We start from the raw sequence: 27965 nt of genomic DNA, 5'->3' as shown, positions 1-27965 counted from the left end.
AGAGTTAGTATTTTAATAACATTCAATTTGTTGATGCGAGGAATGAGTCTTTAATATCGTTTGCATTGGAAAAATGTCCTTGCAGTTATGAGTGATGTCAAATGTTAGCAAGAGTTCTGTATGTAAGTTCCAACAGTTTGCATGGAGCGAGGGTGTGTGTGTGTGTGTGTGTGTATATATATATATATATATATATATATATATATATATATATATATATATATATATATATATATATATATATATATAAATGAATAGATAAACATACACTGCCTTTGAAACCATTTCATTGCTTTTGCATCTTTGTACTTGCAGGTGGGTAAGTTTTGGTATAAAGACAGAAGCTCTTGGTTAGACTGCTTAGAGTTCCACTGTATAAATAAACGCATCCAATTTCTTCCACAAAATTTTTTATTCTTCTATTGCAAAAACGTCTTTAGCATTGACTAGCAAACAAGTACAAGTACATACATACAAAACTGACCTTTTCTGAGACTTTGCGAGCACTTTCAATCAGTTCCTTCTTGGTGAATGAATCATTGGGGCTGCACTGCAGGGCTCCAGCTTTGGTCACCAGACCGGTGCAGCTGAAACCCAGTTCACCCACCTGCTTCTTTATATGAGAACCAATCTGAAAGAAACCAGAAAAAAGAAACTGCTATATTGCTGCACATATAAATCGCAGACGATAGTGGAAAAGACACGTATATTCCTAAAATCTCAGCTTTGGGTGATCAGCTTTACCTCATCATTTTCTGCCGTTATAGCTGCATATTTGGCCTCATTTGCTAGATTCCCAAACTCATTTGTCAGCTGATTGGCCAGTCCGCCAAGGTCATCAGGGTTTGTGTTGGACTTGGTCACCTAAAATAGATGATACGTTTGTAGATTTTATTTGGATTTTAAGCAAACAACATGATCAGTTTTTATTTTTGAAATGATGCAACTAGTCTAGAATTTATTTTCTCATAAATGTAATATGCAAGTGGATGAAAACACAATTAGTGTAATTACTGTCGATAATTAGAAATATTTTTATTTAAAACAGATTCATAACACATTTTTAAATTAAAATATTGTATTTACTCATTCCATTACAATTTAGGCAGAAAGAGCATGATGATTATTATACACACTACAACTCACTCGCCAATGTTCAATAGTGAAGTTTTGCAGTAAACCATTGTTCTCATATCTACTGATAGAAACAGGATGATTTGGAGCGACACGTCCTTTTAAGTAAAATTATCAGTTCCATATTGACAAATAGTTCTTACCATCTCCTGCACAGTAACAGCAATGGCCTTGGCCGTCTTAACCATTGTTGTCTGGTAGTCCACAAAGGTACCCTCAGGTTCAAGTGTAGGCGCATCTTCCATCTTATTGATGGCATCGTTGATGGAGTCCACCATGCCACCCACAGCACCAGCCGCACTGGCGGCCTCAGCCAGAGTGGCGCCCAAATCATCTACTGCTTCTTTCATCATCTGTACGGATTCCTCCAGCGCCTCTTGCATGTGAGCTGCCTGAAAAAAAAACAAAAAAACTATTTGATTTCATGATTCTTAAATTGTGAATTAAACTATTTGTATAAGTTTTAATTCATCCAATTTAATTTAAAATCAGTAAGAAAAGTGCTGTACATTTCATTAAAAAAACAGAATAAAAAAAAATTAACAAATGGGAATTTCTAACAGGGGCGGCTCGGTGATGCACTGGGTAGCACGTCCGCCTCACAGTTAGGAGGGTTCGGGTTCGATTCCACCTCTGTGCGGAGTTTGCATGTTCTCCGCATGTCCGCGTTTCCGGTTTCCTCCCACATCCCCAAAACATGCTTGGTAGGCCGACTGAAGACTCTAAATTGTCCCTAGGTATGAGTGCGAGTGCGGATGGTTGTTCGTCTCTGTGTGCCCTGGGATTGGCTGGAAAACCGGTTCAGGGTGTCCCCTGCCTACTGCCCGATGACGGCTGGGATGGGCTCCAGCACGCCCGCGACCCCCGTGGGGACAAAGCGGTTCAGAAAATGGATGGATGGGAATTGCTAACAGCCACTTAACTGATGCTTCATAATCCAACACCAAAAACAGACATGAACCAGCAACAACAAGCTAAACGATACGGTATGCTAACGTGACATATACACAAACGAGGAGCTGAGAACGGGCCTGACGTAACATTCAGAGTCATTCAAGTAAGTATTACATAAATAACACGTTTATCAAACAATCTGTGTCACTCCAATTCATTAAATCCATCGATCGTGCTTTATGTAAACAATGCCGCGTATGCGCCGCATATGCTGACGTCGGACCTGTTGTAAGTTGCATTTCTAATTATTCCACAGACCCATATAACAATGTATAAAGTACATTTCAAATGACTATCATATTACAACAATATTACCAAACCATCTGTGTCACTCCAAATCATTAAATCCATCGATCAAAATCCTTGTTCTTTATGTCAACAACGCCGCGCATGCGCTGCAGAGATCTAGTATATAACTATATTGTAGCGTTAACAAAGTACCAGGAAAGACGTGGGTTTGGTAAATTTATTTAACAAAACGAGAGTTCAACGAGCCAACAACTACTGAACTTCCAGCCACGGAGGTGGAAGACAGCTCCATAAATAGGACCGGGCGTGCGTAAAAGCCATGTCCGAGCCCCATCCACCGTCCCCGGACAGCCACCCGGCCGAGTGCCGGCCCCCGACTTCCATCTACGGAGGTGAAAGAGAGCTCCCGTCGTGAAGGACCAGGCGTGCGTAAAAGCCATAATAGTTTTTCAAACCTTCTGTGTCGCTCCAAATCATTAAATCCTTCAAACTCTTCGTCCCCCGTGTCACTTACAAACAAAGCCGCTAATGATGCCGGTAGTACGTGGGGCCCTTCGTCATCTTCGTCATCCCGTGATCGTATCCTTTGCCCATTATGTAAACAACCGCCGCGCGGCACGGGTGACGTCACTTGCAGTTCAAATGACAGTAGTCCCTTGCTACATCGCGGTTCGTTTTTCGCGGTTTCACTACATCGCAGATTTTTGAATTTTGAAAATTTGTGAGAAAAATGATATGTAAGTCGCTCCTGAGTATAAGTCGCCCCCCCACCCAAACTATGACAAAAACCACGACTTATAGTCCAAAAATTACGGTATGTGGTTCAATAATTTAAGAGGCCCCTTAAAACACTGTTTCATAAGAACAATAGACTGCAACGTTTCGCCGCTGACATTTGGGCTGTCTGTATACTGAGCTTTCTGTAGGCTGAAAACTTATTTCCATCAAAAGATGTGGCATCCTTTTGTTCCTGAGACATTAAACTGTCCATATCAGTTTAGATAGCCAACTTTTTATTCCACCATTGAAATCTGATGTGTTTTCAAAGTGTTCCTTTAATTTTTTTGATCAGTGTATATACATATATATATATACCGTAATTTTCGGACTATAAGTCGCGTTTTTTTTTAATAAATTGGGTGGGGGGGGGCGATTTATACTCAGGAGCGACTTATGTCTTTTTTTTCAAAAAGATTTACTTGATCATTCACACATTACTTACTAGTACAGTTAATCACCTCACATATTATTTTTGATACACTGAAAAAACGAATAAAGCAATTCACACTTTAAAGCACAAGATTCAAGTTCATGAAACAAATAAACAAAACAAAAAAAAACAACTGAAAAAGAAATATAGTTATTTTCAAACTAAACTGAACGAGGGTGATTTAAATTTCACCATTGGCCGTGACGCAACAACTGGGAGGGGAAAGCGCTGTTTTTTGGAGTTTTTAAAAAGCACAGGTCTGGTGAAGAGAATTTAGTGTGGTGATGTAAAAAAAAAAAAAAAAAAAAAGACCAACAACAACAAAAAACAGTAGGGGCAGCAATGCAATTTAGGATGCAAGCTCTGCTTGTGATGGACAGCATGCAAATCACGAGTCCGACGGCGCACGTACGCGGCATTGTTTACACGACCGATGATCGATGTATTTCATGATTTGGAGTGACAGGTGGTTTGGTAATATTGTTCCTATATGACAGTTATTTGAAATATACTTTATATATCGTTATATTGGTCTGTGGAATAATTAGACATGCAAATCACGAGTCCGACGGCGCGCGTACGCGGCATTGTTTACACGATCGATGATCGATGTATTTTATGATTTGGAGTGACACAGATGGTTTGATAAACGTGTTATATTTGTAATACTTTTTGAATAACTCTGAATGTTACGTTAGGCCCGTTCTCAGCCTCTCGTTTGTGTATGTCACGTTAGCATACCGTATCGTTTAGCCTGTTGTTGCTGGTTCGTGTCTGTTTTTGGTGTTGGATTTTGACAAATACATTTGCCCCAAAAGTGCGACTTATACTCCGGAGCAACTTATATATGTTTTTTTTCATGTTATTGTGCATTTTATGGGTGGTGCGACTCCGGAGCGACTAATAGTCCGAAATATATATATATATATATATATATATATATATATATATACATATATATATATATATATATACACACACACATACATATATATACATACATATATATACATATATACATACATATATATACATATATATACACACACACACAGTGGAGCCTCGGTTTTCGAACACAGTCCATTCCAGAGGGCTGTTCGAGAAGTGAATCGTACAAATTCCAAATCATGTTTTCCCATGACAAATAATGGATTTTTTTTAATCCGTTCCAAGCAGAAAAAAAAAAAAAAAGTCCTTTTTTCATTTGCGCATTTTTGTCTTGTCGCGCAACTGAAGCTCACCGCCCAACGCGCAACCGTAGCGGGTCGCCGACCGTCCAACTGCACGGCGCTGGTCGCATTATTATGACAGAGCGGCCGCTGAAATTTAGAAAATATTTTTAAAGTCCTGATGTACTTTCCAAAAAGTGGACCTCAGTGCGCAAGAAGTTTAATTTTGTCCGATCGCGCAACTGCAGCGCACCGCCGAATGCGCAACCGTAGTGCGTCACCGACCACGCAACTCCACTGCACTGGTTGCATTATTGTGACAGAGCCGTCGCTGAAATTTAGAAAATATTTTTAAAGTCCTGATGTACTTTCTGAAATTTAAGTGGACCTCAGTGCCCAGGGAGCTTAATTTGGTCCGATCGAGCAACCGCAGCGCGCCGGCCGGGCGCTCACTGTCGCATTGCTTTAGGAGCGTCTTTGTGTTTTAGGATGGTTTTACTGCTTCCACTTGCTTCATTCGGAGGCATGATAAGAGTTAATGCAATTCTCAGAGTAACGAGAATGTAATAACGAACAGTTTCATGCGGGTCCTCTCGGCTCATCTCGCAAGGTTTGACAACCAAATTTTGTCCGACATCCGAAGCAAAAAAATCTCGAATCTTTTGTTCGAATACCGAATTGTTCGAGAACCGGGACGTTCGAAAACTGAGGCTCCACTGTGTATATATATATATATACATATGTAATTTTTTTCTTAGTTTGGGTGGGGTGGCGACTTCAAAAAAAAAAAAAAGGGAAACCGCGATAAACGAACCCAATGTAGCAAGGGATTGCTGTAATTTTGAATTTCAAGTGACGTCAGCGGCGCGGCGGTTGTTTACATAAAGGACAAAGATTTGATCATGGGATGACAAAGATGACGAAGGGCCCCACGTACTACCGGCCTCATTAGCGGCTTTGTTTGTAAGTGACACGAAGGACGAAGAGTTTGAAGGATTAAATTATTTGGAGTGACACAGAAGGTTTGAAAATCTATTATGGCTTTTATGCACGTCCGGTCTTACTCGAGGGAGCTCTGTTTCAACTCCGTGGATGGAAATCGGGGGCCGGCGCTCGGCCGGGTGGCTGTCCGGGGACGGTGGATGGGGCTCGGACATGGCTTTTACGCACACCCGGTCCTACTCTACGGAGCTCTCTTTCACCTCCGTTGATGGAAGTCGGGGGCCGACGCTCAGCGTGCTGGCTGTCCGGGGACGGTGGATGGGGCTCGGACATGGCTTTTACGCACGCCCGGTCATATTCTATGGAGCTCTCTTCCACCTCCGTAGCTGGAAATGCCACCTCCGGGGATGGAAGTCCACTATTTTTTTTATAGTTATTTGATATATTTTATTTCGTGTAACAACTTGTATATGTTTTTATCATTACAGTTCAGTAGTTGTTGCCTCGTTGAACTCTTGTTTTGTTAAATAAAGAGCCGTTTACCAAACCCACGTCTTTGCTTGTACTTTATTAAGGCTACAATATACTAGATCTGTGGAATAACGACGGGGCTGATGTCAGGGCGCACGCGCGGCGTTGTTGACAAAGGACGAGGAATTTGATCGATGGATTTAATGATTTGGAGTGACACAGATGGTTTGATAATATTGTTGTAATATGATAGTTATTTGGAATATACTTTATATATCGTTATATGGGTCTGTGGAATAATTTGAAATGCAACTTACGAGTTCGACGTCAGCGGTGCGGCGCATATGCGGCACATACGCGGCATTGTTTACATAAAGGATGATCGATGGATTTGATGAATCGGAGTGACACAGATGGTTTTATAAACGTGTTATTTATGTAATAGTTATTAGAATAACTCTGAATGTTACGTCAGGCCCGTTCTCAGGTCTTCGTTTGTGTTTATGTCACGTTTGCATACCTATCGTTTAGCCTGTTGTTTCTCGTTCATGTCTCTTCTTGGTGTTGGATTTTGTCGAATAAATTTCCCCCAAATTGCGACCTATACTCCAGAGCGACTTATATATGGGGTTTTTTCACGTTATTGTGCATTTTATGGCTAATGCAACCTATATTCCGAGCGACTTTTAGTCCGAAAAATACGATTATATATATATATATATATATATATATATATATATATATATATATATATATATATATATATATATATATATATATATATATATATATGTGTGTGTGTGTGTATGATATCACATCCACAACTGTTAAAGGGGGGGTACCTTGGGGTTTCCTCCAGCTTCCTTGGCAGTGTAGAGCATCTGCAGGGCGGACTCTGTTAGAGTTTTAGTTTGGTCTAAGACAGCCATCTGCTGCTGGCTGCTAAGAATCTTCGACGCCGTGCCTATAGCTGCCATTATGAGGGGTTCAAAGTAACTGACCATTTGAGACACCTGTTGAGTGAATGAGATTAAAACCGTTTTTGGAACATAACAGCAGAATGGACCAAAACAAGAGCTGACTGGAGCTCCGTCGTCTTACCTTGTGGCCCAATTGTGAGGCCTCAGAGCGAGCAGCCACAGCAACTGGTTCTATCAAATTGCTAATCTCATGAACGGAGGCAGCCATCTGCTCATGAAGGGCCTGCAAAACACAAACACGGACTTTATGATCAACCATAGTAAATGTTTTGTCATATCATAGAAAATGACCCAAAAATAAAACTTTCACTGTGAAACCATTCATACCATGTACCGTAATTTTCGGACTATAAGTTGCGATTTTTTTTCATAGTTTGGGTGGGGGGGCGACTTATACTCAGGAGCGACTTATATGTGTGTGTGTTTTTTTCAAAAAAATGTACTTGATCATTAACACATTACTTACTAGTACAGTTGATCACTCACATATTATTTTTAATACACTGAAAAAACGAATAAAGCAATTCACACTTTAAAGCACAATATTCAAGTTCATGAAACAAATAAACAAAACAAAAAAAAAAACAACTGAAAAAGAAATATAGTTATTTTCAAACTAAACTGAACGAGGGTGATTTAAATTTCACCATTGGCCGTGATGCAACAACTGGGAGGGGAAAGCGCTGTTTTTTTTAGTTTTTAAAAAGCACAGGTCTGGTGAAGAGAATTTAGTGTGGTGATGTAAAAAAAACAAAAAACAAAAAAAAAAAAAAAAAAACAGTAAGGGCAGCAATGCAATTTAGGATGCAAGCTCTGCTTGTGATGGACAGCATGCGAGCACACATCACGCCAGACATGCAAATCACGAGTCCGACGGCGTGCGTACGCGGCATTGTTTACACGATCGATGTATTTTATGATTTGGAGTGACAGATGGTTTGGTAATATTGTTGCTATATGATAGTTATTTGAAATATACTTATATATTGTTATATGAGTCTGTGGAATAATAATAATGCAAATCACGAGTCCGACGGCGCGCGTACGCGGCATTGTTTACACGATCGATGATCGATGTATTTAATTATTTGGAGTGACACAGATGGTTTGATGAACTTGTTATTTATGTAATAATCGTTGAACTCGTTTTGTTTAATAAAAAGCCGTTTACCAACCCCACATCTTTCCTGGTACTTTGTTAATGCTACACTATAGTTATATACTAGATCTCTGCAGCGCACGCGCTCCGTTGTTGACATAAAGAACGAGGAATTTGATTGATGGATTTAATGATTTGGAGTGACACAGATGGTTTGATAATATTGTTGTAATATGATAGTTATTTGAAATATATCATAATAATATTGAAATATTTATGTAATACTTGAATAACTGAATGTTACGTTAGGCCCGTTCTCAGCCTCTCGTTTGTGTATGTCACGTTAGCATACCGTATCGTTTAGCCTGTTGTTGCTGGTTCGTGTCTGTTTTTGGTGTTGGATTTTGACAAGTACATTTGCCCCAAAAGTGCGACATACTCCGGAGCGACTTATATATGTTTTTTTTCATTTCATTGTGCATTTTATGGGTGGTGCGACTTGTACTCCGGAGCGACTAATAGTCCGAAAATTACGGTACAATCTTTTGTCTGTCACGTCTCGTACCCAGCCGTTCCACCATGTGTTTGTTGTCATGGTTTCGGTCTGTGTGCTCGCCCCTCCCCTCCTGTGTGCCCCTGATTAGTTTGATTATTCTCACCTGCCTCTTGTTACCTGTCATGTATATAAGTCCTGTCTGCCCCTCATGCACGGTCGGATTATTGTCTTTTTGTTGCGGTTGCTGCTGTTTTGTTGTCGTGTCGTCTTCATGTCTTTTTGGTCCCTGTCGTTTTCAAGTCTGTTTTCGGTTAGTCAGTCATGTTATCGTTTTGTTTAGTCATGTCAGTTTGCAGAGTCTGTCTTTGGTTCCTCCAATAAACCCTGGTCCAAGCTGCACTTGGTCGCCCTGCTCCATTCCAACCGGGACAGAATGATCCGACCATCACAGCGACCAGCGCTTGGACCTCACTCCACCATCGGCTCCTGTCAGCGACACCCGACCCAGTTCCAGCGCCGCAAGACACATGGCCGCCCCCCGACACAGTTCCGACGGCGCAGATGCTACGGCCGCCACCAGTTCCGGCGGAGTGGATCCAGCGGCCGTCACCCAGTCGGCCTTCGGCGGAGTGTGGCGTGCGGCCACCACCTGAACCAGTTCAGACGGCGCGGATGCTGCGGCCGCCACCAGTTCCGGCGGCGCGGATCCAGCGGCCGTCACCCAGTCGGTTTTCAGCACCGCAAGACACACGGCCGCCCCCCGACACAGTTCCGACGGCGCAGATGCTACGGCTGCCACCAGTTCCGGCGGCGTGGATCCAGCGGCCGTCACCCAGTCGGCCTTCGGCGGCGTGTGGCGTGCGGCCACCACCTGACTCAGTTACGACGGCGCGGATGCTGCGGCCGCCACCGGTTCCGGCGGCGCGGATCCAGCGGCCGTCACCCAGTCGGTTTTCTTCGGCGCAAGACGCACGGCCGCCCCCCGACACAGTTCCGACGGCGTGGATGCTGCGGCCGCCACCAGTTTCGGCGGCGTGGATCCAGCGGCCGTCACCCAGTCGCCCTTCGGCGGCGTGCGGTCCCATCCCGACAAACCTGGCAAGTCGCCAGGTGGCTCCCATGGAACGGGGGGTACTGTCACGTCTCGTACCCAGCCGTTCCACCATGTGTTTGTTGTCATGGTTTCGGTCTGTGTGCTCGCCCCTCCCCTCCTGTGTGCCCCTGATTAGTTTGATTATTCTCACCTGCCTCTTGTTACCTGTCATGTATATAAGTCCTGTCTGCCCCTCATGCCCGGTCGGATCATTGTCTTTTTGTTGCGGTTGCTGTTGTCGTGTCGTCTTCATGTCTTTTTGGTCCCTGTCGTTTTCAAGTCTGTTTTCGGTTAGTCAGTCATGTTATCGTTTTGTTTAGTCATGTCAGTTTGCAGAGTCTGTCTTTGGTTCCTCCAATAAACCCTGGTCCAAGCTGCACTTGGTCGCCCTGCTCCATTCCAACCGTGACATTGTCTTTCGTATTAAATATTATTTTCACAGGCAGTGCAAAGAATACCAGTAACATGTTACCCAGAGACCAGATACTATTAGTGTTTACCTCCATAGAGATATCTTCTCGAGGTGTTAATTGTTGGCTGATGGCAGCAAGAGAAGCATGGTCAACCTCACGGATGCAGCCATTCAGAACCTCGATAGCATCGTCACACTCCCTCTGGCCAGGAGCCTTTTCTCTGTTGGATTCAATTAAAATTGATAATTTGGACAAAAATGGCATCCATGAGAACAGTTCAAGGAAAAAAAACACAGCTGACAAAAAACTATCACATTTGCAAATAAACATTACTGACAGCTGAGACTTTGATGAAATCATTTCATAAAAAAAAAAAAAAAAAAACATGCCAGTGTGCTGGTCTCAAGCTTTTTTATTGCTGCTTGCTGTGATTAAATGAACAATACCAGAAAATCCTGCCGGCGCTCATCCTTTAATGCCAACACAAACTCCAACAAGAATATCTTGGAATGGCTAAGAAAAAGTCTTTAGGCTTGGCCAAGACACACTGTCACACACTGTGATTAACCCGGAAGAGCTGAACAAAGTGTCTGGAGATGAGGAAATCTGGGCTTCTCTGCTAAACCTCCTGTCCCAGCAGCCTGAGTGAGGTATGTTGGGAGGCATGGATTGATGGATGGATAGATGGATGGCCAGACGGACTGTGTGCCTAAATCAAAGTGCACAACCCAATTGGCATTCTGTGGTAAGTAAGGCAGTTCATTTTTGAAAACCCCGTCTAATTTGAAATGATTCTGTGAAGAAGCGAGGGACAAAATTCCTCCACAGCAATGAAAAAGATCCATCACTGGTTATAGCTAAAGTGTAGTGGAGTTCGAGTTTTTGCCTTTCAAGGGTTAAGATCAGAGGATGTCGTTAATGTTTGTCAACTGTGGGCATGTAAAGCCTTTGGGACGTTTCTGTAAACAAGGGCTGTAGAAATCAATTTGATTTACCTTGAGTTTGACAGCAGTTATTGCTGCCAAGGATGTGTACAACCAGGTGCAATTAATTTTTAACTTAAGTGAAAAAGAAAATTAAGTTTGGAATTTTCCCCTTGGATTTTAAACAAACAAACAAACAAACAAACAAACAAACAAACAAACAAACACGGAAGCAAAAGAACAAACACAAATTTAAAAAATCAATTTAAAACAGCATTTTGGTTTTGTCTTGCAACATTTTTCTATCAAGCGTAAACGCTTAAGCTATCCCCGCTGACTTAGAGTAGGCAGGGACACTGAACTGGTCGCAGTGTAATCAATTTAGACAAGGAAATCAGAAAACAATTTGATGTATGTAGTTGATAAAAATGTATAGGTCAAACAAAATTTAATATCATAGATATAAAAGTACATAGAAAAAGCATCAGTATAAGTTGTCTTTTTGTGACTTATACTCAGGAGCGACTTATATGTGAAATTATTCGCAAATTTTTACTTGATCATGAACACATTACTTACTTACTAGTATAGTTGATAACTTCACATTGTTATTTTCACTTTAAACGGCATGAGGGCGCACTATGGCTGTGGAATAATTGGAGCCTCACGAACAATGAGTTCCAGGAGATTTAATGAGCAATTAAGATTTAATGATTTGAAATGGTATCGGCTGAAAACGGCCTTCAAAATAAAGCACCCTGCCTCAAATCAAAGCACGGCTGAATAACATAAATAACATGGAGAATTCTTAACACATACTGTAAATATGTTTTTAGAACAGCTTTTATAATTATAACAATTTTAATAACAAGGTACAAGTGTACATACTGTACATATGTTTTTAGAACTGTTTTATTATTATAACAATTTTTCTATAACAAGGTATAACACTCTTAAATGTGTTCTTAGAACTCTTATTATTATAAAAAAATTTTAATGAAAAGTTACGAAAGTGTACGTACTGCAATTGTGTGTACACTCCCTGCCTTCTGCTGACCTGTGGGCAACATTCGTGCCATAATTCCTCAATTTAAAAGTTTTATCTTGAATTTTTCTTTTTTTTTAATTTTGGGAAAAAAAATCCACAATGTAGTGAAACCGCAATAAATGAACCGCAATGTAGCGAGGGATTACTGTAATTTGAACTGCAACTGACGACGTCAGCGGCACAGCGCACACGCGGCGTTGTACATAAAGGACGAAAAATTCGATCGATGGATTGAATGATTTGGAGTGACACATGGTTTGATAAAATTGTTGTTAATATTATAGCTATTTCATAGATAGTTTTATGGGCCTGTGGAATAATTTGAACTGCAACTAACGACGAGTCCGACGTCAGCGGCACGGCGCACAAGGGGCGTTGTTTACATAAAGGACGACAAATTTGATTGCTAGATTTAATGATTTGGAGTGACAAATGGTTTGATAATATTGTTGTTTAAATAATCGTTATTTAATATATAGTTTATATATCATTATATGGGCCTGTGGAATAAGTTGAACTGCAACTGACGACGAGTCTGACCTCAGCGGCGCGCCGCACACACGGCGTTGTTTACATAAAGGACGAAGAATTTGATCGATGGATTTAATGATTTAGAGTGACACAATGGTTTGATAAAGGTGTTATAGTTATTTGGATAACTGTTAATGTTACGTCAGGCCCGTTTTCAGCTCCTCGTTTGTGTTTATGTCACATTAGCATACCGTGTCGTTTAGCCTGTTGTTGCTAGTTCATGTCTGTTCTTGGTGTTGGATTTTGGCAAATAAATTTCCCCCCAAAAATGGTGTGACTTATATATGGTTTTTTCCCCTTTATTGTGCATTTTGTGGCTGATGCGATTTATACTCCGGAGAGTCTGAAAAATACGGTAATTTTGTTGAAGCATCAATGACTGTCATTGTCTAACGATAGCTCACTGAGCATCACAGTTCAATTTGGTTCAGGTCAGTAATGGCACTAAATGCTTTGGGGTTTTTTGTGAAGGGCACACAAGATTTTACTATCTAAAAATGTAATTAAGGTAAGGCAATCTTAACTAGAATTGGCAATTTCTGGAGAAATTGCGTGTGAAGGCGAAGGCACTTCACACTATTGTGGGACTCGAAATGATGATTAAATGACATAAAAATGGTAAATTAATAATGATGATTAAATAAAATAAAAATGGTAAATTAATGATGATGATGAAAATAATTATTAAAGTGATGTGTTAAAATTGAATGAATGAAAAAAAAAATAATGGCCAAGCGGGATTCGAATTCGCACGGGAACAGCGCTCGTGTTTAAAGCTCCATTCTCTTCTTACTGAGCTAAACAGCGACTTAGTGTAGCTGTGGTGGAATGATGCTATTAAACGAGGAATAAAAATGGTAAATGCCTTTAAAACGGTAAAATGATGTTTTTAACTTAAAATTAAATCAATAACTAAATGAATGAATGAAAAATAAATAAATAAAAAATAAATGGTTTAAATAAATGAGTTAAGGAAAGAAATCATGAAAAAAGTTGTCAGATGTCAAAATTCGAACTCTCTCGTGTACGTCGCTCGTGTCTAATGCGCCATTAAGAATGAATGGGGGATTTTAAGGCACAAATTTGCTAATTATGCAAAAACGGTAAATGTTAAGAACAAATAAAATACTAGCAGTCATGCCGTGAATTTTTGGAACGTGTGAAAGTTGGAATGGGGTGAATCGGTTAAAGCATGTGGGAGTAGTTAGGTGTCAAAAAAGTGGGAGGAATAAATTGTTTAATAATAACTAGAATTGGCAATTTCTGGAGAAATTGCGTGTGAAGGCGAAGGCACTTCACACTATTGTGGGACTCGAAATGATGATTAAATGACAGAAAAATGGTAAATTAATAATGATGATTAAATCAAATAAAAACGGTAAATTAATGATGATGATGAAAGTAATTATTAAAGTGATGTGTTAAAATTGAATGAATGAAAAAAAAATCATGGCCAAGCAGGATTCGAACTCGCTCGCGGACGTGGCTCGTGTTTAGGGACCATTGTTTTCTCACTGAGCTAAACAGCGACTATGTGTTTAATGTGGTGGAATGTTGCTATTGATCAAGAAATTAAAATGGTGAACGTTAAAATGGTAAAATGATGTTTTTAACTTAAAATTAAATGAATAACTAAATGAAAAATAAAAACGGTAAATTAATGATGATGATGAAAGTAATTATTAAAGTGATGTGTTAAAATTGAATGAATGAAAAAAAAATTATGGCCAAGCAGGATTCGAACTCGCTCGCGGACGTGGCTCGTGTTTAGGGACCATTGTTTTCTCACTGAGCTAAACAGCGACTGTGTTTTTTGTGGTGGAATGTTGCTATTAATCAAGAAATTAAAATGGTGAACGTTAAAACGGTAAAATGATGTTTTTAACTTAAAATTAAATGAATAACTAAATCAATGAATGAAAAATAAATAAATAAAAAATAAAAGAGTTAAATAAATGAGTTAAGGAAAGAAATCATGAAAAAAGTTGTCAGATGTCAAAATTTGAACTCACTCCTGAACGTCGCTCGTGTCTAATGCGCCATTAAGAATGAATGGGGGATTTTAAGGCACAAATTTGCTAATTATGCAAAAACGGTAAATGTTATGAACAAATAAAATACTAGCAGTCATGCCGTGAATTTTTGGAACGTGTGAAAGTTGGAATGGAGTGAATCGGTTAAAGCATGTGGGAGTAGTTAGGTGTCAAAAAAGTGGGAGGAATAAATTGTTTAATAATAATAATAAGAAAAATAAAGTAGAATAACAATAGTGTGAAGGCCTTCGCCTTCACACTAATAATTTAAAAAAAAATAAAGTAGAATAACAATAGTGTGAAGGCCTTCGCCTTCACACTAATTACATTTTGAGATAGTGAAATCTGAACTATTTGTGTGAAATTATACCTCATGTTGGTTATGAGTTTCTTGATAGAGTCAGATACAGTTCTCGAGTGTCCTGCAAGCACAGACCACTTGGGAGGGTCTTTGGGGTTGACAGCCAAAGAGCGCGCAGTCTGGATAAGGCCAGTGGAACTTTCCAGCATAGTCTTTGCCGCAGCTACGATGGGCTCCATGGCAGCGTGACCCTAAAGATGAGAACATTTAAAGTTAAGGGTACGAACTCATTAGCTTCTGGAAATTTTGTATGGAGACACTTGGTATTTCCAAGCATTATCAGATCAAGAGCCAAATTAAGAATTTAGTTTCTGAAGATCAAAATGTATTCAAATATATTGTATTAGGTGTTCCCTTAATGTTTCGTCATTATAAGAGGATTATCTAAAAACTATCTAGAGTTTGAACATATTCCACTAAACATCAAGGCCTTCATGAAAAAAACGGTGTGGTTGTTGAAATAAGTTCCTAAACAATTTGATACTATTTCCACATAAAATTAAATCTTTGCGAGTGAATGTACCTCAGGACTGATCTGAGCTGGAATGCTGGCAAATTCTGGGTTGGAGGCAAAGGCTGTTAGATTGTCCACTGCTTCTATCAGGGGACCAGTCGCAGCCTTACACTTTTCTCTGTTCTCTTGATTGAATGCTCCATCCAAAGCCTACACGGGAAGAAATAACAATAAGGTGTGCATGACATGAAAATAATTTTTAGGTTGTCATGGTTCTCAGAATGTTTCAAAGTACAATCAGTCAATACATATGTGTGAAACGCAGTAAGGCTAAAAGGTAATCCTGTACCAAGAGTGTTAATGACTCATTTCTAAAGGGGCTACAGAGTAGTTGAACCACTGTTCACGCCACACTTACAACAAAGATATTGTCTGTTGTGTAGCACCTCTAATTCCTTAAACAACAACAAACATCAAAGTAAAACCCTCATAAAGGTAGCAAATAATTGTTACGGTCAAATGAAGATTGATGTAGGCATAAACTTTATACAATAAACTCAGAACCAGCAATGTTATAAGCAGTATGGCAATTGATCTGATCAGGATAAAAATTCACTAAAATAAATTACAGTTTCAAAAGTAAGAATACTTTCAATGACTTAAGAAAGAAAACAGTTAACCAATTATATGTTATAATGATCTCAAGACTCTCAAATCCCTAATAAATATGCACATTACGGGTTTAATTAGTATCCAATACAGGAAGGAATACAATTAAAGTTTTGTGTCTTTTATTGATCAACAGGTACAGTTGTACTGGAACTCAATGATCACTCAGTTTTGTATACCGTATTTTTCGGACTAAAAGTCGCTCCGGAATATATGTCGCATTAGCCATAAAATGCACAATAACGTGAAAAAAAAATGTATATAAGTTGCTCCGGGGTACAGGTTGCATTTTGGGGGAAATTTATTCGACAAAATCCAACACCAAGAACAGACGTGAACGAGCAACCACAGGCTAAACAATAGGTATGCTAACGTGACATAAACACAAACGAAGACCTGAGAACGGGCCTGACGTAACATTCAGAATTATTCTAATAACTATTACATAAATAATACGTTTATAAAACCATCTGTGTCACTCCAATTCATTAAATCCATCGATCGTCCTTTGTGTAAACAATGCCGCGGCGTATGCGCGGCGTATGCGCGGCGTATGCGCGGCGTATGCGCGGCGTATGCGCGGCGTATGCGCCGCGTATGCGCCGCGTATGTGCCTCGCAGCTGACGTTGGACTCGTAAGTTGCATTTCTAATTATTCCACAGACCCATATAACAATATATAAAGTATATTTCAAATAACTATCATATTACAACAATATTATCAAACCATCTGTGTCACTCCAAATCATTAAATCCATCGATCAAATTCTCCGTCCTTGGTCAACAACGCCGCGCGTGCGCCCTGACGTCAGCCTCGTCGTTATTCCACAGATCTAGTATATAACTATATTGTAGCGTCAACAAAGTACAAGCAAAAACGTGGGCTTGGTAAATGGCTCTTTATTTAACAAAGCAAGAGTTCAACGAGGCAACAACTACTGAACTTCCAGCCACGGAGGTGGAAGAGAGCTCCATAGAATATAGACTGGGCGTGCGTAAAAGCCATGTCCGAGCCCCATCCACCGTCCCCGGACAGCCACCCGTCCGAGCGCCGACCCCCGACTTCCATCCACGGAGGTGAAAGAGAGCTCCGTAGAGTAGGACCGGGTGTGCGTGAAAGCCATGTCCGAGCCCTATCCACCGTCCCCGGACAGCCACCCGGCCGAGCGCCGGCCCCCGACTTCCATCCACGGGGATAAAAGAGAGCTCCCGTCGAGTAGGACCGGACGTGCGTGAAAGCCATAATAGTTTTTTTAGAGGCTGTGCTGCTGTGGTGGCCGTTTGTCTACCGTCGATCATCGGACGCGGAAGTATGTCTGCGGAACAAGAGGTTTGTACTGCTTCGTGCACCAACTGCACCCTTCTTTTAGAGAGGTTGTCCCTGCTAGAGGGACGTGTCCGCCAGTTAGAGCAGAATAGTGCGATAATAGTAGATGTGGCGGACACAGTCGCGGACTGTAGTCAGCCCGCTAGCCCCGTTAGCATTAGCCCCAAGCGGCTTGCTAATCGCGATGAGCCAGGTAAGACGCATAGCCGTCCAAAGTCATCTCGGTCTACTGGCCCTCGCACCTTGGTCATAGGTGACTCCATTACCCGAAATATCACGCTTAAAAATCCAGCCACGGTAATGTGTATTCCTGGGGGCAGAGCACCCGACATAGAAGCTAATCTTAGGGAGCTGACTCGCAATAGGACTAGTCAACAGCGTAGTTCCAACAACACTAGCTACTCTGATATAGTGATACACGTCGGCGCCAATGATGTTAGGATGAGGCAATCTGAGATCACAAAGAGAAACATAGCGAGGACTTGTGATCTCGCCAGAAAGATGAGTCGGCATCGAGTATTTGTCTCTGGCCCCCTGCCTGGGAGAGGCTCTGATGAGAGGTTTAGTAGATTAGTCTCCCTTAATCGATGGATGGCTGGGTTCTGTAAAAAGCAGAGACTGTATTTCATAGATAACTGGCCCTCCTTCTGGGGCCGCCCCGACCTGCTGAGGAAGGACGGCCTTCATCCTAACCGTGAAGGCGCCTTCACTCTTTCTAGAAATATAGATTACTGTTTGAGCCACTCATGACAGGTCACCTTAGAGCAGGCCGGAGCACAGGTGATTAGACCACCTGTCAGGATGGGTTTGGAGTCAGTTAAGTTAAAGTTAACTAGCGCTAGGCTAGACTTCCAGCATGCACATAGCTCCTTGTGTAGACTAAAGCGTAACAGTTTGAATAGTGCTACAGTCCACATGATCGCGCTTTCTACTGAGGTGGCAGACAAATCCAAAAGCTCCACCCCGACCAGTATAGCTGATGATATGGTGACTGTTTCAGATAATATTACGTGTGTACCAAATATTTACTATCAAATTCCTACGGTCGTATCGTCCCACCGCGCGAATAAACAATTGAGAGGTGATGTCAGGCCTAGAGAACACAACCTCACTTTCATTTCGTTCAAAACTCCTCCGATAAATACAAACCCTGACCAACCGATTACACTTAAACTTGGCTTTATGAATATTAGATCGCTTCATACAAAAGCGGTTCTCGTTAATGACCTCATCACGGAACATAATCTAAATATATTTGGTCTTTGCGAGACCTGGTTAAAACCTAATGACCTGCTACCGCTTAATGAGGCCTCGCCTCCAAATTTTGTGAGCTCGCATGTGGCGCGTCCTCGAAAAAAGGGTGGGGGTGTTGCCCTCATCTCAAATTCCGATCTTAGATTTACGCCTCGTTCGATTAACATATTTAAAACATTTGAAGTTCTCACTGTCCGATCCACCGCTTTACCGTCATTTTATCTTGCTGTTATTTACCGTCCACCTGGGGCTTACGCTAGCTTCCTGGATGAATTTTCAGAATTCGTGGCTGATCTAGTGACGAACGCGGATAATATAATAATCATGGGCGATTTTAACGTCCACATGAATTTACCGTCAGAGCCACTTACTTCGGCGTTTCAGACTCTAATTGATACGTTTGGTTTTACGCAAGCCGTACAGGTAGCAACGCACAAGAATGGTAATACCTTAGATTTGGTATTATCCCGAGGACTGGCAACCTCTAATATAACAGTACTGCCTTACACTACTGTTTTGTCTGATCACTACTTAATAAAATTTGAAATTTTAGTTCTTAGTCAAAGACAAGAGAGCAATCAGAATTATAGCAGCCGTAATATTAACTCCATGACTGCGACTGCGCTATCTGGGCTACTGCCACCAGCAACTGCCGTATTGCCCTCATATACCGGCTCTATTGATAATCTTACAAATGAATTCAATGCTACATTGTTAAATGCCATTGATTCTGTGGCGCCGCTACGTCTAAAAACTCGCCGTAGACAGCCTACTCCGTGGTTCACAGATGAAACACGTTCGCTTAAACAATTAAGTAGAAAGCATGAGCGCAAATGGCGTTTAACCAAACTTGAGGTTTTCCATCAGGCATGGCGCGACAGCCTCCTGAAATATAAAGATGCGCTTATTTTAGCAAAAACTCGTTATTTTTCGCAGGTCATTAATCTCAATAAGAACAATCCTAAATACCTATTTGATACGGTGGCAAAGCTAACACTACGCCAGCCAACCCCCGATGGCTCCTTTCACTCGGCTGACGAGTTCATGAAATTTTTTGCTCGAAAGATTGAATCCATTAGGGATGAGATCAAGATGACCATTCCGATCACTCAGTCGGGACCGCCGATTACCGGCGCCAACGATCATGCAATAACCCTTTCAAATTTTAAAAGCGTGTCCCTCGAAAGGCTTTCACAATTAGTTAGTGCGGCTAAACAAACAACATGTTTACTTGACCCGCTTCCAACCAAACTATTTAAAGAATTATTTCAAATCTTAGGACCGTCCGTTTCAAATATAATTAATCTGTCTATCTCCTCTGGGATAGTACCAACAGCCTTTAAAACCGCTATTATTAAACCGCTACTTAAGCGACCAAATCTTGACCCGGACTGTCTCAGTAACTATAGGCCAGTTTCAAATCTCCCATTCATAGCAAAACTGCTTGAAAAAGTAGTAGCGCAGCAGCTTATTGATTACATGGTCGCTAATAATCGATATGAATCTTTTCAGTCTGGGTTTAGAGCTAATCATTCCACTGAGACAGCACTTGCTAAAGTGACTAATGATCTCCTCTTAGCTATGGATTCAAATACTTCATCGGTATTGTTACTACTCGATCTTAGTGCTGCCTTCGACACTGTTGACTTCAATATTTTACTAGAGCGTCTTAAAGGTAGTGTCGGTATTTCGGGGTCAGCACTAGGCTGGTTTCATTCGTATCTATCGGACAGGACGCACCGTGTGGTCCATGGCAATGCGTCCTCTGAGCTCTATAAAGTTACGTGTGGTGTCCCTCAGGGATCGGTACTAGGACCAATTCTATTTAATATTTATATGACTCCGCTTGGGAACATAATACGTAAATATAATATTAGCTTTCAATGTTACGCGGATGACACCCAATTATATATGCCATTATCAATGACAGATCCGTGGGACTGTTGTAATCTTGAGGCATGCCTTGCGGAGATCAAGCAATGGATGTCTCTCAACTTCCTTCGTCTGAACCCAGATAAAACTGAAATGTTGATAATTGGTCCAGCTCGTTATCAACATCTATTTAAGGAAACCGCTATAACTCTAGATAACCGTACTATCACTCAGAGTGATACTGTAACTAATCTCGGGGTAATATTTGACCAAACGCTCTCCTTTCAAAAGCACATTAAGAATATAACCAGAATAGCATTTTTTCACCTTCGTAATATTGCTAAGATTCGCCCAATCCTCTCGACCGGTGATGCCGAAATTATTATACATGCATTTATCACGTCGCGCCTGGACTACTGTAATGCATTATTCTCTGGTCTTCCCAAGTCCAGCATCAAAAGTCTACAGTTAGTACAAAATGCTGCTGCAAGGCTGCTCTCACGGACAAGAAAATTTGATCACATTACCCCAATATTAGCCAATTTACACTGGCTCCCGGTCCATTTAAGATGTGACTTCAAGGTTCTTCTATTAACCTATAAATCATTGCATGGCTTAGCGCCTTCATATCTCGTCGACTTAGTTGTTCCTTATGTTCCGTCTCGTAACCTTCGTTCGCAAAACGCTAGTCTTTTAGTGACACCGAGGGCCAAGAAAATGTCTGCAGGGGCTAGAGCATTTTCTATTCGGGCTCCAGAGCTCTGGAATGCCCTGCCAATGGATATTAGAACTGCTACCTCAGTAGAAATATTTAAGACACGTTTAAAGACGTATTTTTATGATGTGGCCTTTAATTAACCTGTAGTAGCCGATTCGGCTGGAGTTTGTTTTTGCTCCCTCTCCCCGACCCCACTCCCCCCACCCCTCCCCGGCTGGGGAGGTGGTTAGGTGACACCCAAGCTGACGACGGCTATCTAGATTCTCGTGGACCAATTCAGCATGAGGGATCTGCAGCGGAATACCCTCCTAGAGGACACTGCCAGGACAATCGAAGGCACCTCCGACAGCTCTTCGCTTTGGCCTGGACATCCACTTTTTGATTTCCATATGATGTATTTTATGTGCCCTCTTTGCATCCATTGCAGCCTGGTGATCCTGAAAGGGGGATCCTTCCATCTGTGGTCCCTTCTCAAGGTTTCTCATTTTTCCCCTGGTAGGGGTTTTTGAGTTTTTCCTTGCCCTTTTGGGAGCCCAAGATCAGGGGATGCTTTGAGAATAATTGTCAATTGATTGTCTATGTGAAGCCCTTTGAGACTGCTTGTGATTTAGGGCTATACAAATAAACTTGACTTGACTTGACTTGAGTTTTTCAAACCTTCTGTGTCACAAGTCAAGTCAAGTTTTTATATAGCCCTAAATCACAAGCAGTCTCAAAGGGCTCTGTCCTCTGCATTTAACCCATCCCCATGTGATTTTGATCCATCCCCTGGGGGAGAGGGGAGCAGTGAGCAGCAGCAGCGCCGCGCTCGGGAATCATTTTTGGTGATCTAACCCCCCAATTCCAACCCTTAATGCTGAGTGCCAAGCAGGGAGGCAATGGGTTCCATTTTTATAGTCTTTGGTATGACCCGGCCGGGGTTTGAACCCACAACCTTCCAGTCTCAGGGCGGACACTCTACTACTAGGCCACTGATCTGGTCACTCCAAATCATTAAATCCTTCAAACTCTTCATCCTCCGTGTCACTTACAAACAAAGCCGCTAATGATGCCGGTAGTACGTGGGGCGGCCCTTCGTCATCCTCGTCATCCCGTGATCGAATCTTTGTCCTTTATGTAAACAACTGCCGCGCCACTGACGTCAATTGAAATTCAAATTACAGCAATCACTTGCTACATCGCGGTTTGTTTATCGCGGTTCCCCCCCCCCTTTTTTTTTTGTTGAGAATTTGTGAAAAAAATCACATATAAGTTGCGCCTCAGTATAAGTCGCCCCCCCCACCCAAACTAAGAAAAAAAACGTGACTCATAGTCCGAAAATTACGGTACACTTAAAAGGGATATATGTTTAAATGAATCCTACAAACCTTAATTGACTTCACTAGGTTGGCAGTTGTGTTGGCCACCTCTTTAGCTGACTGGACAAACTGCCTCTTAGCAACAGGGTTGGGAGTTTTAGAGGAAGTCAGGCGGCAAGCATTACATAGTGCAGATGTGTGTTTGGCAACAATGGTGGCTGCAGAGAGCACCTGTGCAAGGAGAGGTAATAGAAAACCAAAGCATGAAAACAAGAAGACACGTAACGTAAGTGTGATGTTGTCGTTAGTGGTCTGTACTTGCGACTGAGTGCAGCCTGGGTCCACCAAGTTCTGGCAGGCCATCTGGATTGACTGGTTAGCACGGGCAAACTGAGCAGGATCCACCAGACCCTTCTGACCTGCTGAACTGTTGGGGTCTGATACCCCAACCAGATAGGCAGCCTAAAAACAACACAAAATCAAGTTGGTTTCCTTCTGTTTTGTTATACTTCACCATGTTTCTGCCGCACAGCATAAGTCTTTAGTGGCTAGCGACTCTAATAAGATAGATGGTCCACAGAAAAAAAACTATTAAAAATAGAAGTTTACTTTGTCATTCTGATTTGTTATTCTTTAAATGTATGACATGTATTGGCATATTTCGATTTAAATTGGCTTGTTATTCGCATTGTTTAATAAACAAAAATGTTGCAATTATTTAAGTTGTTCTTTATGCAGACAGTGGTAGAATTTCAGTTTTATACCTGTGCTGCAGCTTCAGTCAAACCACATAAAGCTTTGGAACCCGAACTGACTGAATCGCCAAACTCCGGCAGGTTGGAATTCTTGGCATTGTGGGAAATACCAGCCATAGATTCACCAAGGATCTTGCAACATAAAGCAGATAATTATAAGTCATAAGACAGTTGGATAAAACCATTCAACATTACAGTGACATATATCCAACCTTGGAGTTTTCCATGACACTGTCGATGCAGTCAAAGTAGGAGAGCTCATTGACGGCTTCGGTTGGGTTCTCCAGCATCCCCCTCACAGACTACACACATAAGCAACATTGTCACTCACCACTCTGGAAAGGCACAATTATTTCATAACAGCTGCATATATTTTGTTAGTTACGTAACATAGATATTAACGACCAATGAGTCGTCATCAATTAATCAAATAAATATGTTTGTTAAGGGTAACAACTTTATTTTCTTTATGTTAGTTCCACTAAACGTATTTTATCCAATTTTCTGTCATTGCATCACTTGAAAAGAAATTGTGAGCAGTGTGTTGAAATACACAGTGCAAATACTCAAATTTATAACTACGTGGTAAAGAAATAGAACATTTTAATTGTGCTGCTGAACCACTGTAAGGTGCTGCTGTAAGGTAAAGAATGTTAAGTAAGCTGATGACATTTCTTTCGCTGCGTCAACTTGTCTCAAATTTTATCATCTTGATTGTAGGGCAAAAATAACTAAAACATTGGCAGTACTTGACAACATTTGTAAATAATAATGGATTGTTCACCAGGACAAAAACTTTGGTGACCCAATGTATAGTAAATAAAAGTTTAAATAACATAACTATTGCAAATTCCAATTCACTGATTCGGACCTTGTTAGAAAGGTGATTCAATAGAAATATATTTATGCCGTTCGATCTCAAAATGATAAGTCTGAGCCTGATTAAACTGATTCCAACAACTTGAGTACTTAGTTTGTACAAGAAGTGACTAGGGGAGGGTGCCATAGCAGCATACTATTGTCCAATACAATCACTTAAATGACCAATTATATTAAGCAACAAACTTCCAGAACTGGACTATCAGCACTGGACACAATTTAAGAAAATAAAATAAGAACACCAAAGACACAAAAAGTTTCATTGACTAATCATACAGTATATCAAAAGGACACTGATGGTTGTCATGAGAAAGTTTGTCATACATTGTATGCAATCAAATTGGTGCGTCATGAATGTGACAAACTGATAGGTTCCTGTCTTTTCTAAATAGCTTTGATCAGTTCTTTCCTTCATGGAATTGTTAAGTAAACTATTTTGTGAAAAAAACAATGCATGGTGTCATGTAATCCTAATAACTGAGAAAAACAAAACTACGCAAACCACAGAAGAGACAAGAAAACTAAATTATAGTTGTTTGATGGCGGTACCTCCAGCTCTCTGAGGGCGTTGTCACACTCCTTCTGTCCTGGAGCTTGCTGAGTGCACATAGTTATGAGCTGGTTGATACTATCTGTAACTGCCCTATGAGCACAAAGGTTGACAAATGAGATGAAACTGTATATGAAGTAAAAATTGATTTATAAAACAAAAAGATGAAGACAAATGGTACCGAGCGGCAGCTGCTAGCTGGTTCTTGAGATTGGGGGAGTTGGGGTCAGTAGATAGTGCTTTGGCTGAAAGCAGTAGTTTGCTCGATGACATTGAGATAGTCTTCAGGTTGGACACCACTTGTATCTTGTCCTCTTTAGACTGGAGAAATCAAGGAAGGAGAAGAATCTCACAATTTTTACATATAATACATGTTCAATGAATTCTGCATGAAATCTTTAGCCATTTTTTCATGTATTATTTTATGATGAAAAGTTGTTGGTCAATCTGGAGACATAGCTACAGTGAATTAATAATGTCTGGGTCGAGGTTTATCAGGCTCAATTTAAATTGCAAGTTTTAAGGCTGCAAATCTTCAAATTGTTTGCACTCAAGTGATAACATTTAGATTGTGATTCAAAGAGAAAAACAATACCTCAATGAATTAGTTATCCTCAGATTGAATTACCGTAATTTTCTGACTATAAATCGCCTTTTTCCCCCCCCCCATAGTTTGGGTGGGGGTGGGGGGGGCGACTTATACTTAGGACCGACTTATATATGAATTTTTTCACAAATTTTCAAAATTTCAAAATGAGCAATGTAGTGAAACTGCGATAAACGAACCGCGATATAGCAAGGGATTACTGTAATTTGAAGTGCAAGTGACGTACGTCAGCGGCGCCACGCGGCGGTTGTTTACATAAAGGACTAAGGATTTGATCACGGGATGACGAAGATGACGAAGGGCCCCATGTTTGAAGGATTTAATGATTTGGAGTAACACAAGGTTTGAAAAACTTGTTTATGTTATAGTTATTTGATATATTTTATTTCATGTAGCAACTTGTAAATGTTTATATCGTTACAGTTCAGTAGTTGTTGGCTCGTTGAACTCTTGTTTTGTTAAATAGAGTCGTTTACCAAATGATAATATGATAGTAATGTAAGTAATGTAATATGACAGTTATTTGAAATATACTTTATATATCGTTATATGGGTCTGTGGAATAATTAGAAATGCAACTTACGACTTCGACGTCAGCGGCGCGTCGCATATGCAGCGCATACGCGGCATTGTTTACATAAAGGACGATCGATGGATTTAATGAATTGGAGTGACACAGATGGTTTGATAAACGTGTTATTTATGTAATACTTATTTGAATAACTGAATGTTACGTCAGCTCCTCGTTTGTGGATATGTCATGTTAGCATCCCGTACCGTTTAGCCTGTTGTTGCTGGTTCATGTCTGTTCTTGGTGTTGGATTTTGACAAATAAATTTGCCCCAAAAGTGCGACTTATACTCCGGTGCGACTTATGGTTTTTTTTCCACTTTATTGTGCATTTTATGGTTGCTGCGACTTATACTCCAGAGCGATTTATAGTCTGGAAAATTTGGTAAATAAGGATTTATGGCAAAAATGGATATGGATATCAATATGGATAAAAATCTTATATGTATCAGATATCTGCCAATGCAATTGCAGTCTAAATGGACAGATGATGATCTGTTAGAATTAACCGTCGTATCAGAGGCGTAACAGATGAGTGCTGCCAACCAAAAAGTTAGGTTTAAGACCCTAAAGACTAGGATGTGACCCTACTCTAGGGCCTAGACTCGCACTGTTCACACCCTTGTCACTTTGGGGTTGACATTGTAACATATGCATGCAATTATCTCAGATGTGTGCAAGTACATATTCACAAGTCGCTAAGTAGATACTTGGTACTCATCTGAAACGACTATTGTTACTGTACACTTCTAAAGTGCCAATTAAGCAAGAATACAATATGACAATGGCTGTTGTACTGAAGAGGCTCATCATACTGACTTGTGATGTTCCTGCCATGTCAATGCCAGCCTCCAGGAAGTTGCTAAAATCCTGTCCGAACTTGCCGGTGGCTCTGGCCACGTCTTGGGTGGTTGCTCGAGACGCCTGGACAACCTCATTGGCTGACTGGTTCAGATTGGCTGCCACTTCATTAAGCTGAGTTTGAACCTCCTGGAAACTCCTTCCACTAGATGGGAACTAGGAAGGAGAAGAGCAACGACAGTGTTCTGAGTAAAACGTTTGACTTAAAAACAATATTGTGTTGGTACAAATTGTTATTTGTCACAGTAAGTTTTCTAAGTGTACAAAAATCATTTGCAACACAATGTGAGTGTTGAGACCCTGAGCAGCTCCTTTAGCAGCAGACTTTTACACCCACGGCGTAGGAAGGAACGATTCCACAGGTCCTTCATTCCCTCTCCTGTCAGACTCTACAACATGCGTGGCACCTGATAAAATTGTGTTTCATCTCTGCTAGCGGCACTTGTCTTTGTCCTTGTCTGTTATTTATTCTTTTTTGAAATTTTGACACTTGTATTCTTGCACTCGTATGCGCTGCTGTGACAAGTAAATTTCACCGCTGTGGAATGAATAAAGTTCTATCATAAATGTTAAAAGCCTGAATGCAGAAATGGAGAAAATTTGTTAAAATTCCCAAGAAAGGTTTTAAAGCCCAAATCGGTTCAAGAGTGCAACAATAAATCATCCGGGTGGTCATAAATGAAGCCAGAAGATGCAGAAAAATCGCTTCACAGGATGGAGTTAAGGTGCTTATGTCTCAATTGGATAAGATTCTATTGCTTTTTTCTGTTGACTAAAAATACTGTATATGGGTCTGACATGAAATGATGCATAAAGTACACTACAGACAAGAAATCAAAACCACTAGATCAATTACAAATAACCAGAAGCAATGCAATTCACTGTTGATTGCACTTACAGAATCAGCCAGTAGACATTTGCTGGCTTCACCCACTGTACGAATGGCGTTGTCCACATCTCTCTGGCCAGGAAGGCAGTTCACACATCTGTTCAAGGCCTGAGACACTGCTTTAGCCACCTACATTCATAAGGAAACACACAAATA

At 40.8% G+C, this 27965-nt stretch overlaps 1 protein-coding gene across 4 annotated transcripts in view; it reads right to left on the bottom strand.

The window, feature by feature from the left end:
* The window catches only part of tln1 (talin 1), a 127860-nt gene that overhangs the window by 20987 nt on the left and 78908 nt on the right, over positions 1-27965 (bottom strand). For all 4 annotated transcript variants that reach the window (XM_085925665.1, XM_085925663.1, XM_085925664.1 and 1 more), the window contains 16 exons: positions 27819-27938; positions 26879-27076; positions 25064-25203; positions 24882-24975; positions 23666-23755; positions 23463-23585; positions 23017-23160; positions 22768-22929; positions 15630-15770; positions 15116-15297; positions 10298-10430; positions 7231-7332; positions 6972-7142; positions 1278-1526; positions 745-864; positions 485-631 (listed from right to left, as the gene is read on the bottom strand). In XM_085925665.1, the coding sequence (XP_085781791.1) occupies positions 485-631; positions 745-864; positions 1278-1526; positions 6972-7142; positions 7231-7332; positions 10298-10430; positions 15116-15297; positions 15630-15770; positions 22768-22929; positions 23017-23160; positions 23463-23585; positions 23666-23755; positions 24882-24975; positions 25064-25203; positions 26879-27076; positions 27819-27938 (2316 nt within the window). The remainder of the gene's footprint in view (positions 1-484; positions 632-744; positions 865-1277; positions 1527-6971; positions 7143-7230; positions 7333-10297; positions 10431-15115; positions 15298-15629; positions 15771-22767; positions 22930-23016; positions 23161-23462; positions 23586-23665; positions 23756-24881; positions 24976-25063; positions 25204-26878; positions 27077-27818; positions 27939-27965) is intronic.

This window comes from Syngnathus leptorhynchus, chromosome 12, assembly GCF_054491065.1.
Source record: "Syngnathus leptorhynchus isolate UIUO chromosome 12, UIUO_Slep, whole genome shotgun sequence".
Lineage (NCBI taxonomy): Eukaryota > Metazoa > Chordata > Actinopteri > Syngnathiformes > Syngnathidae > Syngnathus > Syngnathus leptorhynchus.
This window is presented reverse-complemented; position numbering and strand designations above follow the sequence as displayed.